Source organism: Ahaetulla prasina, chromosome 4 (genome assembly GCF_028640845.1).
Source record: "Ahaetulla prasina isolate Xishuangbanna chromosome 4, ASM2864084v1, whole genome shotgun sequence".
Classification (NCBI taxonomy): domain Eukaryota; kingdom Metazoa; phylum Chordata; class Lepidosauria; order Squamata; family Colubridae; genus Ahaetulla; species Ahaetulla prasina.
In genome coordinates, this window is record NC_080542.1 from 74,919,115 (window position 1) to 74,939,854 (window position 20,740).

Consider the following 20,740-nt stretch of genomic DNA (forward strand, 5'->3'; position numbering starts at 1 on the left):
TCTGCTGAGCCTGTCTGAGAATGGGGGGTAGTGAGGAAATGGGTGAAATAGGCTCCAGCAGCCTTTGCCTTTCACTGATTTGGTCTTTTTCTATCTGCATACAAGCTATGCACATATATTTTCTTTTCCACCCTGAATACAATTTTGATTTTTAATTTTTTTCCTTTTTCTGGAAATTTTTGAGATTTAAACTGCCTAATTAAACCTATACATTTATAAAGTACAGAGTTGACACTATATTTCACAGTATTGACTCAAAATGAGTCATTTAGCTTTTTATTTTTTTTTGAAGCTGTTCTCCTTATGCATGGGTGCATTTTTTTAAAATCAGAGTCAAGGCGCCCCATCCTATGGCATTTTATTTGTTTGTTTGTATTGTTTATTTTTTAGCAGCACAAGATGTGCCCTGTTTTAGGAACTATTTCAGAGATAAGTTATAAAATTACAAGATGTGGAGAGAGATTTAGAAGGGTGATCAGATACTGGTACTGTGAAGGAATTAATTTGTTAAGTCGAGCTTGAGGCACTAATTAAGCTGAAATAAAGGTTTAATGTTGGGAGTTAGGAGTTAGAAAAGTATGAGCAAATAAGACAAATGAGCAAGTAAGACAAATGTTGATTTTGCTAAGATATGATGTGATTTGTTTTTGGAAATTTCTAATACTGTGGATTTGTTAGTGAACAAGTTTTACACATGAATAAAAGGGAGGTTGTTGGGTTTTTGTTGATTGTCTTTTTCTCTGTCTTCCACATAGTATGTTTGTTAAGAATGTAAACCACCTCCCCAAGTTTTGTTATCTCTTTTTTGTCCTTGCTTTTGTGTGGGTATGAATTTTAAAGTGTTATAAAAGAATTAAAAGTGCTGGAAAGAAAGAAAATGACTTCACCCAGGATGGACCGGCTACCTAGACAGGGTGAAGAACAGAGTTCAACTTTCTTTCTTCTCTGTACTTTTGTTTAAATGATTTTACCTATTCATCTCCTTCCTGAAGCATGTGAATCCAGCTACCTTTTCTCATATGGGAACATATTGTACCAGTTTATCTGTTTAGTACCTGCATTACTGATGTGTTGTTGTTTCTTTTCAAGTTCTATCCCCCACTTGACCCCCCCTCTCTAATCCTGTTACAATGCCTTTCCTGGGAAGATTACCCACAAAAGGGGGGAGGGGACCCTGTTCTAATGTCTTTCAGCCCTGCACAGATGACTCTGCAACTGTGGAAGCAGAGAACATGGTTCCAGATACTTCCTCCAGAGGAGACCTTCCATCTCTGTGAGCCAGTAATTGGGTTCGGATCCAGCCTCCACTGAAAGTCACCACAGCACCAAAGTGGAGCAGAACTTCCCAATAAAGAAATGGACATGTAATGATTGGACATGTAATGATCAAAAGGTTTTTTTCAATCCCCAGAAGACAGCTGGAAAAAACTATGGGGGGAGGGTGGAAATTCATTGTAAGGTTTTCTTTCTTGTTTCATGTATTCATTTAACGATTGTATTTGAGAGTGACTATCACAGCAAGTACTGAACACCTTAGATTTCTGTCAGGTGGAAGAGAAACTTGCCCCATAAAAGAACTTAATAAGTGCCAAGTGATTCCTGGAGACCAACTGAGATGAACGTTTTCAAAAATGTGGTCATGATGATATGCATGAGTTTTGTTTGGGATTTTTCTCTTTGCAGGAGAAACAATTTTTGTCTTTCTGACCTGATTGGTGGACTTTTTTATTCCATCTGAAAATCCTAAAAGCAGCTATGCAGCTTCGCACTCTACAGATTGTGTTGGTTTTCTGATTGTAATTATTGAATTATACGTTCATCTCAGTAGGTCTCCAGGAATCACTTGGCACTTATTAAGTTCTTTTATGGGGCAAGTGAACTGCAACACTGTGTTGAAATGTGCAAGGGATTGCTCCTATAGAAACTTGATGAGTATTTATTTATTTTTATTTATTTATTTATTTGATTTTTATACCGCCCTTCTCCCGAAGGACTCAGGGCGGTGTACAGGCAAAAATAAAACAGATAATACAATATACAATTTAAAATGCAGATTAAAAAACTTATTTTAAAATTAGCCTGATAGGTTAAAATATACTAGACTAAAAACCCCATTTAAAATTAATTAATAAAAATTTAAAATTAATAAAATTCAGTTCAAGCCAGCCCCGCGCGAATGAAAAGATGTGTCTTCAGTTCGCGACGGAATGTCCGAAGGTCAGGTATTTGGCATAAACCCGGGGGAAGCTTGTTCCAGAGTGTGGGAGCCCCCACAGAGAAGGCCCTTCCCCTGGGGGCCGACATTGTTTGGCGGACGGCACCCTGAGAAGTCCCTCTCTGTGAGAGCGTACGGGTCGGTGGGAGGCATGTGGTAACAGCAGGCGGTCCCGTAAGTACCCAGGCCCTAAGCCATGGAGCGTTTTAAAGGTCATAACCAACACCTTAAAGTGCACTCGAAAGACCACAGGTAGCCAGTGCAGTCTGCACAGGAGCGGTGTTACGTGGGAGCTATGCGAAGCTCCCTCTATCACCCGCACAGCTGCATTCTGGACTAGCTGAAGCCTCCGAGTGCACTTCAAGGGGAGCCCCATGTAGAGAGCATTACAATAATCCAAGCGAGAGGTAATGAGCGCATGAGTGACTGTGCACAAGGCATCCCGATCAAGAAAGGGGCGCAACTGCCGAACCAGGCGAACCTGGTGGAAGGCCCTCCTGGAGACGGCCATCAAATGATCTTCAAACGACAGCCGATCATCCAGGAAGACACCTAAGTTGCGCACCCTATCCTTTGGGGCCAGTAACTCGCCTCCAACAGTCAGCCGCGGCTGCAGCTGACTGAATCGGGATGCCGGCATCCACAGCCATTCCGTCTTGGAGGGATTAAGCTTGAGCCTGTTTCTCCCCATCCAGATCCGTACGGCTTCCAAACACCGGGACAGCACTTCAACAACTTCATTGGGGTGGCCCGGGGTGGAAAAGTACAGCTGAGTGTCATCAGCGTACTGCTGGTATCTCACCCCGAAGCCACTGATGATCTCACCCAACGGCTTCATGTAGATGTTGAACAGCAGGGGCGAGAGAATCGACCCCTGCGGTACCTCACAAGTGAGGCACCTCGCGGTCGACCTCTGCCCCCCTGTCAACACCGTCTGCGACCGGTCGGAGAGATAGGAGGAGAACCACCGGTACACGGTGCCTCCCACTCCCAATCCCCCCAACCAGCGCAGCAAGATACCATGGTCGATGGTATCAAAAGCCGCTGAGAGGTCTAATAGGACCAGGGCAGAGGAGTAACCCCTGTCCCTGGCCCTCCAGAGATCATCCACCAATGCGACCAAAGCTGTCTCCGTGCTGTATCTGGGTTGGAAGCCGGACTGGAACGGGTCTAGATAGACATCTTCATCCAGGTATTGGGGTAGCTATCGCGCCACAGCACTCTCTACAACCTTCGCAACAAAGCGAAGGTTGGAGACTGGACGATAATTACCCAAAATAGCTGGGTCCAGGGAGGGCTTCTTGAGGAGGGGTCTCACCACCGCCTCTTTCAAGGCGGCAGGGAAAACCCCTTCCAACAGAGAAGCGTTGATAATCCTCTGGAGCCAGCCTCGTGTCACCTCCTGAGTGGCCAGTACCATCCAGGAAGGGCACGGGTCCAGTAAACATGTCGTGGCGTGAAGCCTCCCCAACAGCCTGTCCACGTCCTTGGGAGCCACAGGGTCAAACTCATCCCAAACAGACTCAACAAGACGTGCCTCCTCTCCCTCGCTTGGATCATCCCAATTTCGGTCCAGACCGTCCCGGAGCTGAGCGATTTTATCGTATAGATAACCACTAAACTCCTCGGCTCGTCCCTGCAAAGGGTCATCCCGCACCTCCTGGTGAAGGAGGGAGCGGGTCACCCGAAACAGGGCGGCCGGGCGGTTATCTGCCGACGCAATGAGGGTGGAGGCATAGGAACGCCTCGCCTCCCTCATTGCCACTAGTGTCCGATCAGCTTCGGAACGACTGGACCTCCAGGTGCTCTCTAGGCGTCTTCTCCGGCGTTTCATCTCCCTCAGCCCCTCGGAGAACCAAGGGGCCGGACGAGATCTGCGCCGGGTCAGAGGCCGCAAAGGCGCGACACGGTCCAAGGCCCCAGCCGCGGCCTGTTCCCAGGCCACGACTAGTTCCTCAGTCGTGCTGTGGGCCAGATCCTCAGGGAATGGCCAAGCTCCGTCAGGAACCTCTCGGGGTCCATCAGGCACCTGGGACGGAACCAACGTATAGGTTCCGTCTCCCTGCGATGGTGAGTGGCGGTACGGAAGTCTAGGCGAAGGAGATAATGATTGGACCATGACATTGGTTCTGTTACTAAATCATCTAATTCCAGATCATTTAACCACTGTCCAGAGATATAAATCAGATCCAGCGTGCCTCCCCCCATGTGCGTAGGGCCATCATTTATTCGAATCAGGTCCAAGGCCGTCATGGAGGCCTGGAACTCCCGAGCTGCCGTCGATAACAAGCCAGCTGATGGCAGGTTAAAATCCCCCATGACTATAAGTCTGGGGGTCTCAACTGCCACAGCGGCAAGTACCTCCAACAGCTCAGGCAGGGCTGTGGTCACGCAGCAAGGAGCCAGGTACGCGATCAACAAGCCCAACTGATTCCTATGGCCCCACCGCACATAGAGGGATTCACAGCCGGCAATCTGAGGAATAGTGGCCTCCCTCGGCTCTAGATCTTCCTTAATGACAACCGCCACCCCCCCACCCCTACCTTGGGCCCTCCGCTGATGAAATGCTCGGAAACCTGGAGGGCACATCTCAACAAGGGGAACCCCCCCCTCTGGGCCCAACCAGGTTTCCGTAATGCCCATGAGGTCCGCGGACTCCCCCTGAATAAGATCGCAGATCAGGGGAGCCTTATTAGCCACGGACCGGGCATTACATAACATCAACCGAAGATCCAAGCTCTGGGGATCATGGCCGCCCGAGGAACGGGTAGGGACTGGGGGGCCGGAGCACGTGATCGCTTTAAGACATCGAACACGTGCTCCCAACTCTCGATACGGCCCCCCTGCCATATCTGCCTCTCCCACTTACCGTACAGATCGAACCACCCTCTAGTCCTGGAACAACGCCCTCCCCCCCGCCTTCAGACCAGATGGAGTAGTGCCGCGAACTGGCACGGGGGCTGGATCCCTCCCTGGCGGGTTCTCATCCCCACCCATCAAATCCCTCCCCCACCCCACCCCTCCCAACCCGAACCCGTCGGTTCCCACCCTCCCCTTAAAATTCCCATTAAAACTCCCCTTAAAAAACCGATTAAAACAGTTAATTAAAAATCCCCTGAGTCTCCTATTTTTGGCATGCCACCTCTCAGGGTTCCAAAACCTGTCCTCAAGATGGGCCCTTGATAATGTGGAGGGCCAAACCCGCGAGAGAGGGGAATCTCGCAGGGCAAGAAGGTCGGCCGCTGTAAATGTTCGCATGACAATAATCTGGTAAACCAAAGGGTTGCGTCCACAAATATGTCATATCATAGAAATCACGAGAAATGGTGGAAAAGCAGTCCTGGTCGGTCAAGTTGTTCAAAAAGATGGTATAGTACACGGGACAGAAATCGGCTGAAAGGAATCCTTGACGACAAAAAAGGTAGGCAACGGCCCAGGTGGTGGGGGAAGGGCCAGATGATTCAATGTTTATGTGAAGGTAGAGGGTCATCCCCGCCAGTCATCGCCCTCATTACGACGTCAACTGCCGTCGGGAAACCATCACCCCCAAAAAGCTGTCCAAAGAGACCCGTGGGCCGGCAAGCTATCTGTTCCGCCGAAGAGGGGGCAATGACATCGAAATGCCCCCCCCCACCGGCTGCCGTCATCTGCTGGTCGCTTCTGGTCAGTTCTGCTGTTTCAATTCGACTAAAAAGAGGGTGAGAGGAGGGCGAGAGTGACAAACGCCCCCTCCACCCCCTCCGAGGGCAAGAGGAGGGCGAGTGAGAGGAGGGCGAGTGTGTCAAACGCCAAGGGGCGAAAGGAGGGCGAGAATGTCAAACGCCCCCTCCGCCCCCTCCGCCCCCCGCCCCCTCCACCGACCACTGCCGCCGCCGTCAAAAAACGGCGAAAGAAAATGCCGGTGGCCAGCCGCCACCCCAAAACGAGCCGGCCGAGCTGGCAGAACATGTCGGCAGCATTTGGGCTCGTCCTGCCGGCCCCGCTCTTCCCGAGGGCAAAAAACCCTCTCCCTGGGTCGGCAGGAAATCAGTTCAACCAGGAGGGGGGGGGGCAGCGATATCAAAACGCCCCTCCCTTCTGTCCAGACCGCCGGACAAGAGAGACCACCATCGCCCCCACGAAATCAATGCGGCGCCATCTAGTCCTAGGAGAGAGTGATATCGTAATCCCTGAAGATATAAAAATGCAATGGTTCAACATTTGAAATTTTCTTGGGAGGCGCAGATAATGCAATGATAAGTTTGAAAAATCATACATTGCCAGCAAATATGAACTGACACAACCTAGTAACCCATTTGAAAATAACTAGACTAGAATGGGTTATGGATGGATGTGGTAATTGGCACGCTCCAGATGGCTTATACTGGAAATTTTGTCTATGTGCAATTGCCTAGCCGCTGGTATGAAGCATTTTCTTTTTTATATATTGCCCACTCTGTGTATCTGTTTATGAGGAAGTAGACCAGAGAAAGATTGCTGGCCTTCAGGTATAAGGCTGACCACCTGGGCAGAAGCTGGAGTGTATGCTCATAGGAATGCTCCCATTTATATACTGAATAGAATAAGGTTATTCCATCATTTTAATAAAAAAAAGGAGGAATGTAAGGGAAGAGATATAATGAAATATTAGAATTAGTAGAAACTTGCTAATTGTTTCTTGCAACAATTTGCAACTGCTATAATTTCTGTTTTTGAGGATTTTTTTTTCAACTTGTAAAGCACGTTCCTATGGATGGATTTTATTTAAATGTTTTCACTTCCCCAGCCATTCAGTTCAGTAATCTCAAATTGTAAAATCATGTAAAATCGTATTCCTATTTTTTTATGTGATGGAACATAAATTGGTTCTGGGAACACACTAATAAGGGAGAAGTTTCAGAAAAGATTACTTAGTCCTGGGAAAGAAGAAAACATGAGAAAGAAACTTAAAATAATCCTGTTTTGATTTTGTTTGGTAGGCGATTTAATAGAGAGAAAGTTTAAAAAGTTTTCAAAATTCTGATATAATGCCCTTTAACCAGTGGTGGGATTCTGCTGGTTCTAGGCAGTTCGGCTGAACCGTTTGTTAAATTGCTGGTTGGCCCCACCCCTTGCCCCTCCCCTCCCCTCCCCACCATTACTTCCCGGTGTCTGTCAGCGGTCGCGTGGCGCTTGGATTGGGTGGGCTGCAAGGCCACCTCTAGCCAGCGATTAAAGCGCCTCGCTGGCCACGTGGCATCTTCATCCCAGCTTTTTCATTCAATTCCCTCCCACACAATTTAGCAGCCACTTCCATTACCCTGACAAGCAGGGAGCTGCTGCAGCTTCTATACCCCGCTAGGCTGTGAGCCCTCAGCACGGTATACGCCCCCCCAACTCCTCTCTCCCCATAGCTTTTGGCGCCACCAGGCACATGCGCAGCTGCTCGCATTCCCTCCTTCCTGCCGCTGCCAATTCCCCGCCCCCTTCACCTGTCAAGATGCATTCGGCTTCGTCTCCTGACATAGCAGACCCAGCCTCGGTGTGATGGGGACAAGCTGGCTTGGTCATGGCCCAGCCCGGGGAGACCCCGGCTTCGGAGCCGACGGAGGTTGAGGAAGGGAAGGCCGGTGGTGGTGATGGGGGCGGGGGCGGGAGGAGGAGAGGGAGCCGGCGCTGGCCTGAGGCGCGGCCTGCTAATTCTGCTTCGACCTGGGTGCAAAAGGGGTGTATGGGAAGCGGAGAGGAATGCAGGCCGCAGAGGGAGCGAGGGAAGGAAGGGAGGGAGGGAGGAAGGAGGGGGTGGTGGGCATAGAAGGAGCGAAGCCCCTCGCACTCCTCCACTGGTGATTCTTCCCTTCCCCGTGCCCATCCTGAACCAAGCCCTCTGTCGTGTCCCACTCCTCCGCTGACGGCCGGGTCAGGGAAATCCGAATCAGGCGTGCCTCTGCAGCTCTGCCAAAGTCCTAGCAAAGTCCTCAGGGCAGGCAGGAGACCAGAAAGTGACTTCAGCAAGATATGTTTAGACTTTGCCTGACTCAGAGAATGCCAGAAAGCAGATCCTTTATATAGGCCATGGGGTGTGGCTCCATGACTCAGCACTTATCCAGGCCTGCCCCTCCCTTCCTTCTGTTGCCTCCGCCTATCAAGTCTTCTGACGCGAGGGTCACTCCAGTCAGCAGCTGTTGGCAATAGACCTCCCTCAGGCTCACATGCTGTGGAGGAGGGAGGGTCTAGTTGCTCCGTTTGCCTGGGCATGGAGCCAGAGCTGGGGGCTGGAGATATTTCCTCCTCTTCAGCCTGTCTGGGCATGGAGCCAGGGCTGGGGCCGGGAGGCATACTAGAACATTCCTCCATGTTCGGAAGCAGATAAGAAGGCCCCGGCTGTGGTGAGATTGGGCGAGACACAACACCCTCCCTTTTCTTCTACCCTTCGTTGCCCCTCTCCTCGGCCCCCTCCTTTCAAAGCCCCCCTTTTGCTATTTCTCTCCCCCTCCTTCCCAGCCCCTCGTCCTCCTGCCCTCCCCACACTTTCCCCGTTCTCCCCCCACACCTTCTCCTTGGCCCAGTGGCGTCACCAGCTCCTTAGGCAGCATCCCTTTTTGCAACAACTTCTGGCTTCAGCCACCCATCACTCACTGCGGTCTCTTGTCTCTGTCCCCATCGTAGCCCCCTCCCTTTCCTGCATTTCTCTCCTTCCGTTCTTCCCAAACAGCTGGTGCTTCTGCTCCCTCCGGCAACATGAGTTTTCTTTCTTCTCCCTTCTTATCTTTGTGTCTTCTTAACCCCCCAAACTATTTGATTCCTTGCTCATATTTCTCTCCCACTAACACCCCGCCTTTAGCTTTCTCCAGCTTGGAGTTGTAACTGGATTCAAGTAGAGTTTTTGGGGGGCTCAGAATGTGGCATGAACCCAGCCGATTTATTGTTCAGAAACTGAGTTAACTTAGAGGCCAGGTTAAATAAATTCAGCCACAAGGTGTTCCTCTCTCCCCCCGCACACCTTTGTCTTCTTTGCAAAGCAAAGCCACGTGGCCAGCAAGGTGCTTTAATCGCTGGCTAGAGAGATGCTTGGATGCAGGCAGGCTTTGGTCATGGGGGCTTTAATCGCATGGTGCTTGGATTCGGTGGGGAGCAAAGCATGTGTCAATCGCCTCGGCCCGCTGCCCACCCAGCAGGACTGCCCTGCGGCCGCCTCCCACCCATGCAGCACCAGCCTACCCTACCCCATCTGGAGAAAGAGTGATGGAGAGAAAGAGGGGGGCAGAAAATGATGGAGAGAAAGAGAGATGAAGGATAGAAGGGGGAGAAAGATGAAGAAGAGAAAGGGGGGAGAAAGAGAAGGAGGGAGAAAGAGAGATTAAGGAGAGAAAGATAGAGAGAAAGATGAAGGAGAGAAAGAGAGATGAAGGATAGAAGGGGGAGAAAGATGAAGAAGAGAAAGGGGGGAGAAAGAGAAGGAGGGAGAGAGATTAAGGAGAGAAAGAGAGAAAGGGGGAGAAAGAGATGGAGAGAAAGAGGGAGGGAGAATGGATTTGTTCTGGTAATTGGTTTAACAAGCATGGCAATGAAAAAGTGACTTATGACCGTTTTTCACACTTACGAACATTGTAGCAAACTGTCATTAGGGCAAAGAAGCTATGTTACATGACCACTTGGCCTCACCCACCTGGTCACATGAAGCACCGCAGTTGTGACATGAATGACATGGTTATTAAAAATGCTGCAACAGGCATAAATGATGACCGGTTGTAAGTGTGAGGACTGGTCAAAAGTGTGATAACCTGTCAGAAATCACTTTTTTCAGTCCTCTGGGTAGTCCCTATGTGCATAGGGACTACCAAGAGGGCTGAAAAAAGTGATTTCTGATAGGTTCTGACATTTTTGAACAGACCTCACATTTATGACCATTCTTCACATTTATGCCTGTTGCAGCATCCTTAACCGTGTCACTCATTTCACAACTGCTTCTCTTCACTATGGTTACAAGATAGGGTGCAAAACGTAAAATGTGAGGACAGTCGTAAGTGTGAGGACTGGTCAAAAGTGCAAGGACAGATCAAAAATAACTTTTTCAGCCCTCTGAATAGTCCCTTGCACATAAGGACTACCCAGAGGGCTGAAAAAAGTGATTTCTGACAGATTCTCGCACTTTTGACCAGTCCTCACACTTATGACCAGTCATCATTTATGCCTGTTTGCAGCATTTTGTGCATAGGGACTACTCAGAGGGCTGAAAAAGTTATTTTTGATGTGTCCTCACACTTTTGACCGGTCCTCACACCTACGACTGTCCTCACATTTTACATTTTGCGACCTATCTTGTAACCATGGTGAAGAGAAGCAGTTGTGAAATGAGTGACATGGTTGCTAAAAATGCTTCAATGGGCATTAATGTGAGGATGGTCATAAGTGTGAGGACCGGTCAAAAGTGCGAGAACCGGTCAAAAGTGCGAGGAATGGTCAGAAATGACTTTTTTAGCCCTCTGAGTAGTTTCTATGCCCATAGCCATGGCCACCCGGTCACATGACCAGCTAACCACACCCACCCAGTCACATGACCAGCCAGCCACGCCCACCTGGTCACATGATCAGCCAGCCACGCCCACCTGGTCACATGATCAGCCAGCCATGCCCACCTGGTCACATGATCAGCTAGCCACACCCCAAAATAAGCCACGCCCACAGAACCAGTTGTTAAAAAAATTGAATCCCACCACTGCCTTTAACAATATCAAGCCTTCTGCTGTGCCTGTTTCTTGACCCTGTCTACTGACAGCCTGTTTATTATATTTATATCCTATCCTTCCTTGATATATCAAGGATGAAGAATGGGTGAAGTCACTAGTTTCCTCTAATTGCAATTCTTATTTTACTGAGAGATAGTGATTGGCTCAGAAATACCAACAGCCTGTATGAATAAATGAGGCACTGATCTAATATCATAACTATCATATGGTTTCCCAATCAATCCTGTTATGCATGATATTTGCTGCTGCTGCTGCTGTTTCTTCATCTCTGCAGCCATAGGCCTGTGTTGCTGGACGCTGCAGAGTGTGATGAGTGAACGCTGCAACAGAATAAGCCAAATAATGTATGCATGTGTTCTTGTAGGAGTGATTTTGCCTGCTTAGTGTCAAATTCCGTTTGATGATTCTGGAAAGCTGCATTTCACAGAAGAGGTGTCCTAAGGTCACTTTCAGAAAAGTACTTTGTTATCTCCCAGCATATGACTAAATTGCACATACCTCCCTTCCCAGAAGTCCCAGTAAAAAAGATAATATGAAGAACTGAGTGACCGCACATGGAAATGAAGACTAAGAATGTCATAAATAATGTTCAGACTGAGAAAGAAAAACAAGAATTTCTTATAAGTTTCTTTTTCTCACTTTCTCCTCATTCTTTCCTGCTCTGGATATCTACCAATAGAGAATTCAGAACTCTAGTGATTGAGATGGTGCTGGCTACAGATATGTCCTGTCATTTTCAGCAAATCAAAGCCATGAAGAATGCATTGCAGCAGCCAGAAGGGTAAGAGACCTTCTGACACTGTGGAGAGGAAAAGGCTCTACTATAGCTGGTACTTTGCCATTTTATTACATGAGCCTTAAAAACACTTTGCTGAAAAACAACAACAACAGCAACAACAATATTCTTTGTTATTTGTAACTATTTCTTTTTCCAGTGATTGGATTCACATGCAGTTGCATCATTTCAGAAGAGCAAAGATATACTTCTGTTTGTATCACTGATATATCAGCTAAATCCTGCTTTACTGGTTACTAATTAATGTAATACACTGCATATCAGATTGCCCTGATAGAATGTTTGTGGGAGATAAATGTCTGGAATACATTAGTCAATGTTAGTTACACTAAATTATACTTGTTACAGGGCCAATTCAAGGTATTGATATTAACTAGTTTGGATCCAGTTTATTTAAATTGAATCCATCTGCACCCACATGATCCTAATCAAATTTTAATATCAGAAACTGAATATTGCTCACTAGTAGGAATTACAAGACAGATGAGTACCAAAGCAGAGTCTCTGGAATTCTTCCTGTAGCAATTAAAAGGATTATTCAAATCTGTGTATTCCTTGAACTAAGATTGAACTATTTTATAACTACTATTTTTTCTTTTTTTCTTTTAAAGATCTGCATTTTTAAAGGGTTGGGTTCCTAATTAAATTGCAATCCAGTTTTTAAAGATTTCATTATGAGAAATGGATTATATGAGTAGCATTTAAATATTAAACTTATTTTTGTTCTATTGGGGCATACAAAACATCTCTTCCACCAAAATCACAAATTAGCAGCTAGCTCTTTTCCTATTGAAGAAAATTGCACAGGAGAAGCTAGAAAAAGCTAGAAAGGCTAGAAAAAGGCAGAAATGCCCTTTTAAAATTCATTACCAATATGGGGAAAATTATAGAGATGGTTTATTTGAATTTCTACAAAGGAAGGAGAAATTCTTCTCAAAATGTCTTAAGAAAATACTAACAGTAGGAAAATTTCTTTCGTTAAGTTTTCCCTTAGTATGTAGCTGAAAATGCAAACCACTGGAGAGATGATTACACAATAAAATATAGAACATTCATATATGCTACTTAGCCATTGTATAACTAAGTAGGTGCAAGAATATAAGAACACCCCATCTTTTATTTTCTTTGAAAAAAAATTGTCAGCAACTTCTCTCACATCAGATTTAATGAGATTTTCTTTATTTTGCAGATAAGATTTATAAAATATATATTTCATTCATTTTTATGAATGTAAGAAGAATTCATTCTGCCTAGTTTCAATAAAAACATCATATATCCTGCTTATTAGAATACTATCTATTGTTTGGATCAGAACTAGGAGCAGGGGTAGAATCTTTGTTTCTTTTCTTTTTTTAGAAACAAACCTGCTTCCTTCTTATTTTTTGGTTACTTCAGAACATTGTTTTGGATTTGTTTCTTTTAAAAAAACCAAATTCTAATGTTAGTTTCCAAACTTCCTTATGTAAGCATAGAATTTGCAGATTCATGAACTAGATTTTATCTGCTAGAACGGATTTCAGCTTAAATAGATAGGTTTGACAAAATATACTTTTTGAGGTAGGATGTATTTTTATGTAACTGCTGGAAACACTGCTGGGTAGAAAAACATAAAAGGGGTGAAAGAGCTTGCTTTGTATTTGAAAGCATATTATGATAAATATCACAGAAAGGTAATTATAGCTGGCCATCATCATGTATATTTATTGACCTTAGCTTCTACATTTTAATCCATGAGCATTTCCCCCTTAATATTAGAAGGAAATATGGAGATGTCATGTGTTTCAGACCCAGATAAGGCAATTACTAAATGTTACTTGTTTAAGATCTGATATTTTTTCCCTAATAGTCTTACTGGCTTGTGTTCAGAGACTGACCTTGTATTATGACTGTGTTTTAGATGCAACTTCACAAGTTATTGTCCATTAACTTATTGTCAGCATACCTTCATTTCCTTGGTTAGCAGTCTTTTAAAACAATCTATTTATTTAGGCAATTAATGCCATTATTTTGGTTTTTCAGAATTGACAAACCAAAAGCCTTATCCTTGATGTTACACACAGCTGACATTAGTCATCCTGCCAAGGCATGGAACCTCCATCATCGCTGGACTATGTCACTGTTAGAAGAATTTTTCAGACAGGTAACATTTGTGTTAATCATGACAAGCTGAGGAATGTGTTTAGAAAGCTGAGAGTCCTAGAAATTTATTACACAACTATATTATATATGATGTTTAATATGATTACTGTAGATCAGGGGTCTCCAACCTTAGTAACTTTAAGGTTTGTGGACTCTGAGAGAACTCTGGGAGTTGAAGTCCACAAACCTTAAAGTTACTAAGGTTGGAGACCCCTGCTGTAGATAGTTGAATGTTCCATTCACACTAACTCAAAAATAAGCTAATTCCTTCTCCCATACCCATAAGTAAGTCCTTCCTTCCTTCCTTCCTTCCTTCCTTCCTTCCTTCCTTCCTTCCTTCCTTCCTTCCTTCCTTCCTTCCTTCCTTCCTTCCTTCCTTCCTCTGGGATTCCACAGGCTTGACATAAATGCCTGTAGAAAATAAAATAAAATTCTCTGTCCCTCCGTCCCCCCTCCCCCCTCTCTCTTATTCTCTCTCTTATCTAACAAAATGTGTTATGAAGTGATGGCTATGGCAAAAGTTCCAAATATAGTATCGAAATACACATTTGATTTACATAGTTTTTGTTGCTAAGTTTGGGGAGGTAGGTTGACTGCTTCCTTGTTTTTGGGGCTTTACTAAATTTTAACTACATTTTAAAATTGTGCTAATTATTGTTTTTAGATTTATATGTCTGCTTGTCGATGGAAAATTAACAGAGAAAGATAACAAATAGTATACTTACTGCCACCTATCCCTCAAAATGTTAAAAATTCCTGCTTTTACATCTGGCTGGGAACAATGGCAAGACCATAGAAGAAAATTCCACAGATGCACACAATTATTTTGGCTAACAAATTTTGCTTCTGTTTTTAGTCTTTTCCCAAATATTAAGGGGAAGCCTGATAAAAAGAATGCTGTTTTGAGTAAAAAAATGAAAAACAAGACCAGGAGCTGACTGTGGCTCAGATCATGAGCTGCTTCTTGCAAAATTTAGGCTTAAACTAAAGAAAGTAGGGAAAAGCACCAGCCACTCAGGTATGAACTAAATCATATCCCTGATGAATATACAGTAGAGGTGACAAATAGATTTAAGGAATTAGATCTGATAGATAGAGTGTCTGATGAACTATGGATGGAGGTTCGCAACAAGAGGAAGCAACTAAAACCATTCCAAAGAAAAAGAAATGCAAGAAAGCAAAATGGCTGTCTGAGGAAGCTCTGCAAATAGCTGAGGAAAGAAGGGAAGCAAAAGGCAAGGGAGAAAGAAAAAGATACACCCAGTTGAATGCAGAATTCCAGAGAATAGCTAGAAGAGATAAGAATGCATTGTTAAATGAACAGTGCAAAGAAATAGAAGAAAACATTAGAAGAGGGAGGACCAGAGATCTATTCAAGAAAATTGCAGATATGAAGGGAACGTTTCATGCAAAGATGGCTGTATAAAGGACCAAAATGGCAGAGACCTACAGAGGCAGAAGAGATTAAGAAGAGGCGGCAAAATTACACAGAAGAACTATACAAGAATGAGCTTAACATCCCTGATAACCACGATGGGGTGGTCACTGACCTTGAGCCAGACATCCTAGAATGTGAAGTCCAATGGGCCTTAGGAAATCTGAGCAACAACGAAGCTAGTGGAGGCGACAGTATTCCAGCTGAGCTATTCAAAATTTTAAAAGACGACGCAGTAAAAGTGCTTCACCCAATTTGCCAGCAAATTTGGAAAACTCAACAATGGCCACAGGATTGGAAAAGGTCAGTTTACATTCCAATTCCAAAGAAAGGCAATGCCAAAGACTGTTCAAACTATCGCACGATTGCACTCATTTCACATGCTAGTAAGATTATGCTTAAAATCCTACAAGCTAGGCTCCAGCAGTATGTAGATCGAGAACTACCAGAAGTACAGGCAAGATTTCATAGAGGCAGAAGAACTAGAGATCAAATTGTTAACATATGCTGGATCATGGAGAAAGCTAGGGAGTTCCAGAAAAACATCAACTTCTGCTTCATTGACTATGCTAAAGCCTTTGATTGTGTGGATCACAACAAATTGTGGCAAGTTCTTAAAGCACCACAACAAACCCTCTTATTTGTCTCTTGAGAAACCTGTATGCAGGTCAAGAAACAACAGTGAGAACTGGACACGGAACCACTGATTGGTTCAAAATTGGGAAAGGAGTCCGGCAAGGCTGTATACTATCACCCTGCCTATTTAACTTATATGCAGAGCACATCATGAGAAAGACGGGGCTAGATGAATCAAAAATTGGAATTAAGATTGCCGGAAGAAATATCAACAACCTCAGATATGCAGATGATACCACTCTAATGGCAGAAAGTGAAGAGGAACTAAAGAGCCTCTAGATGCGGGTGAAGGAGGAGAGTGCAAAAGTTGGCTTGAAACTCAACATTAGGAAAACTAAAATCATGGCATCCAGCCCTCTCAATTCCTGGCAGATAGAGGGAGAAGAAATGGAGGTAGTGACAGATTTTATTTTCCTGGGCTCCAAGATCACCACAGATGGGGACAGCAGCCAAGAAATTAAAAGACGCTTGCTCCTGGGGAGGAAAGCTATGGCAAATCTAGACAGCGTATTAAAAAGCAGAGACATCACCCTGCCAACAAAAGTGCATATAGTCAAGGCTATGGTTTTCCCAGTTGCAATGTATGGCTGTGAAGGTTGGACCATAAGAAACACTGAACGCCAAAGAATTGAGGCCTTTGAACTCTGGTGCTGGAGAAGACTCCTGCGAGTCCCTTGGACTGCATGGCGAACAAACAAGTCAGTCCTAGAGGAGGTCAACCCTGATTGCTTTTTAGAAGGCCAGATCTTGAAGATGAAATTGAAATACTTTGGCCACCTAATGAGAAGGAAGGACTCACTGGAAAAGAGCCTAATGCTGGGAAAGATTGAGGGCAAAAGATGAAGGGGATGACATAGAATGAGGTGGCTGGATGAAGTCACTGAAGCAGTAGGCATGAGTTTAAATGGACCCCAGAGAATGGTAGGGGACAAGAAGGCCTGGAGGAACGTTGTCCATGGGGTCGCGATGGCTCGGACATGATTTCGCAACTAACAACAAACAACAATGTAATACTCTGCACAATTCAAAAATGGTTAGGCCAAATTGTACATTCTTTTCTGCATGAGATTTAAAATCACAGAACTTTGGGATGAAAGGGAAGACTGTGAAAATGGGTATTGTGTCTCTCACATTCTTGTGATATTTTGTTCTCTCCTACTTTTCAGGGTGACAAAGAAGCAGAGCTTGGCCTTCCCTTTTCCCCCCTGTGTGATCGTAAATCCACTTTGGTCCCTCAGTCTCAAATAGGTAGGTAAACCCAAGATTCCCAGGGTCTGAAGCTGATAATATATTAATAGATTTATATACGATGTGAAATAAATGTGGTATATATATTGCTCACATTGTGAGGGCTGTCAAAGATGACATTCTGCTATATGAACCGGGAAGGAGTTTACAAGTGCTAAAACCTTTCAGACCTTGGTTGAAAGAACTGAGAGTTGAAAGCAATGAAAGCTCATTGAACAAATCTTCAAACCATGAACAAACTAATCTAACCATGAAATATTAGATTAATAGTTATAAAAATACAAGAGGGGTGTAGCCAGCTGAGATTTTTTTCACAGTTAATATTTTTTGAGTTATAAAGTAATATAAAATACGAAATACAAAGTAATAGGAAAGCAGTGGGAGGGAAAGGGGAAGGAGAAGTGAGGAAAGAAAAAAAAAGAAAAAGAAGCATGGACTTCTGACTCTCCCTGTTACAGTAAAATAGGGCATTAACATCGAATCATAACTTTTTGCTTTTTTTGATAGTATAAACAAGCCATTTCTATAAATATCTATCAGTCTAATCAGTAAGTCCCAAAGTCAAAGTTTTGTTCTTTCACATCAAGCGTGAAATTCAGAAGTGTTCTCTATGTGGAAACAAAAGTACTTGTGTGCTTTTCTTTAATCAAAGTGGTCAATTTTGCCATTTCACCCAACTCCATCAATTTCTGCAACCATTTGTCCATAGTAGGAATTGAAGTGTCCTTCCATTTTTGTGCATACAGTAGTCTTGCTGCTGTCAACATATATAGTAACCAAGTTCCTTTTTTTTCCCTAGTTCTTTTTCTATTAAACCCAAAGAAAAAGTTCTGGTTTTATTTTTATCTCCATTTTCAAAAAAAAAAAATGTATTAAAATATGAATCATACTCCATTTTTTTTTGCTTTATCACATGTCCACCATATATGATAAAAACTCTCCTGTTTACTTCCAGCATTCATTTGACATACCTTTGCACATCTTAGATAACTTATCTGGTGTTCAATATCAACGATACATAATCTTACAGAAATTTTCTTTTAGATTATAATTTAATGTCATTTTTAAACCCTTCATCCACATATTTCCCATTGTTCAAACATCACATTGTATCCAAAATTCCTTGCCCACTGAATCATACAATGTTTTACATATTCATTTTCCAGATTGAATTTCAATAACATTTTATAGATTTTAGCAATAATATGTTTATCATTGCCACATAATGAAATTTCTAATTCATTTTTAACAAAATCAGATCCCTAACTTTTAAAATCAAGTTTAAACCTTTCTTTCAGTTGTTGATGGGTAAAGTAGTGGCATACGTAATCTTCTGATTCAAGTTGTTCCCTCCCTTGGTTTTATTATTGGGTCACCAGAGTTGAAAGATAAAATTTTACCATATGTTAGCCTCTCTGGCTTTGCCATCATTTCTTTTCTGAAGAAGGCTTCCTGTGGTGACACCCAAAGAGGCAACTTCATAGAGAGCCTTGTTTTATATTTATTCCAAACTCTTAGTATGGCATGTCTAACAAGATGGTTATTGAAATCAACATTAATTTTGCCTTTATCACACCATAAGAAGCTGTGCCATCCAAATCTTAATTCATGGCTGCCTAATTCAAGTAACTTGTTATTCTGGAGGCCATTCTTTTGCCCAAGTCAAACTGCATGCATCAAAATACAATTTCATATCTGGTGGACTTAAATCCCCTTTTTCCTTAGCATCTTGCAGTAGCTTATGTCTAATTCTTGGTTTTTTCCTTTGCCTTATGAACTTAGAAATATCCTTCTGCCATTGTTTAAATGGATTATCGGTTATAAGAATTGGTAATGTCTGAATTTAAAAAAGCATTTTTGGTGAAATATTCATCTTAATTACAGAAATTCTACCTAATAATGATAATGCAATTTATCCCATGATTTTTTTCCAAACTTATTCTAATATCACAACACAATCTCCACCCATTACAACCTTGCAGGTAATATTTTGACAATATAAAGCAAGATACAGTTTTGCCATTTGCTTATGTATGGTGTTTTTGTCATTTGCTTATGTATGGTGTTTACTACGATTAAATAAATAAATGCCCCAAACAGAAGTCTGCTTATAAGATATGAGTAGGATAATAAAAATAGCAATATCACAAATATTATCAAAGAAAAGTTATAACATACTTTACATGCAAGTCAAGGATTTATTAAATTGTATGTATTGCATATGTATAGCTGGACATTACTTTAACTAGCTTAACAGTTAATGAGGCTGAATCATTCCATCAAGTATTCATGAAATGTGTATCTGTTACATTTTGCGAATCAAAATGAAAAATATTGTATCAAGAATATAGATAAATTTGAGGGTCATAAGAACTGGTAGTCAAAAATCTTCAAAAATCAAACAAAGATAAATTATGTAATTTAAAAAGATTAAATATTGAACTCACAAAATAATTTTTTGACTGAAATATCTTTAGAGTGAAGTATAACTTTACTCATATTCTGCAGTTTGATATTTTGTTTTTATAATAAAGTTTTCAGTGAATGAGCATGTTATATTGTACCATGATTCAGTTTAACTGTCAAAGTTGTTTTTAAACTAATTTATTTTGTAAAGACAATTTTTAACCTTCAGTATAGTATGATATAGAGCAGGAAGTAGAAGAAATAAAGAAAGCTAATTTAAAATTGGAAAATAAGATTGAGGTAGTTCAAAGTAAAATGGATAAAGTTGATGATGAAATTGTTTTGGTACAATATAGAGCTATGGAACTTGCTTTATGAATACGTAGCCTGAAAGAACATAAACAAGAGAATTTGAAGCAAATTTTTTCTGAGGCCTTTGCAGAGATTTTGGCAGTTCGGCCAGCAGATATGGCTTTTCATATTGATAAAATTTATCGTGTGAATTCCTGGATAGCAAGACAAAGAAATCTTCCGAGAGACATTGTTATTTATTTTACTACTAGAACAGTGAGAAATGAGATTTTACAAGCTTCTTTTAAAGGAGACAAGATTCAAGCGGCTGGTCAAGTTATTTTAATACTAAAGGAAATTCCCCCCAAAATGTTGAGAGGTAGTAAGGAGTTTGCTTTTTTGGTGAATGAACTTAAAAAACATCAGATTGAGTATAGATGGGACATCCCAACTGGTATAATAGTTTACTATGAAGGGAAAGCACATCGTCTTAATACAGTCAGTAAAGCACGAGAGTTTTATGCTTATGTGGTCAAAGCTGGAAGTCCACCATCTCCGGATGGTAGGAGAAAGGAAGGCGAAATTAAAGAAAAAGAAGTGATAGTAATGGAAAAAGACCTTTTACAAGCGTTGGATGTGTCTAAGATGGGATCAGAGATTCCAAAAGAGCCAAGGATGACAAGAGCGGCTGTTAAATGCAAGGAACAAGAAGAAAAGGCTCAACAGGCTCAATCTGCTATTACCAAGACGGAAACAGTGGGAGGAGCAAGGCCCAAAGAAAGATATGATTTGCGGCTGGTGCTTCAAAAGTTTCCGATTGCTGATAATGGCAATTAGACTTTTATCTTGGAATGTTAATGGATTAA

At 43.0% G+C, this 20,740-nt stretch overlaps 1 protein-coding gene across 1 annotated transcript in view; it reads left to right on the forward strand.

The window, feature by feature from the left end:
- PDE1C (phosphodiesterase 1C) overlaps positions 1-20,740 on the forward strand; it is a 424,232-nt gene that overhangs the window by 208,707 nt on the left and 194,785 nt on the right. The window contains exons 11-13 of the mRNA XM_058181457.1: positions 11,603-11,704; positions 13,739-13,859; positions 17,096-17,177. Of these exons, the coding sequence (XP_058037440.1) occupies positions 11,603-11,704; positions 13,739-13,859; positions 17,096-17,177 (305 nt within the window). The remainder of the gene's footprint in view (positions 1-11,602; positions 11,705-13,738; positions 13,860-17,095; positions 17,178-20,740) is intronic.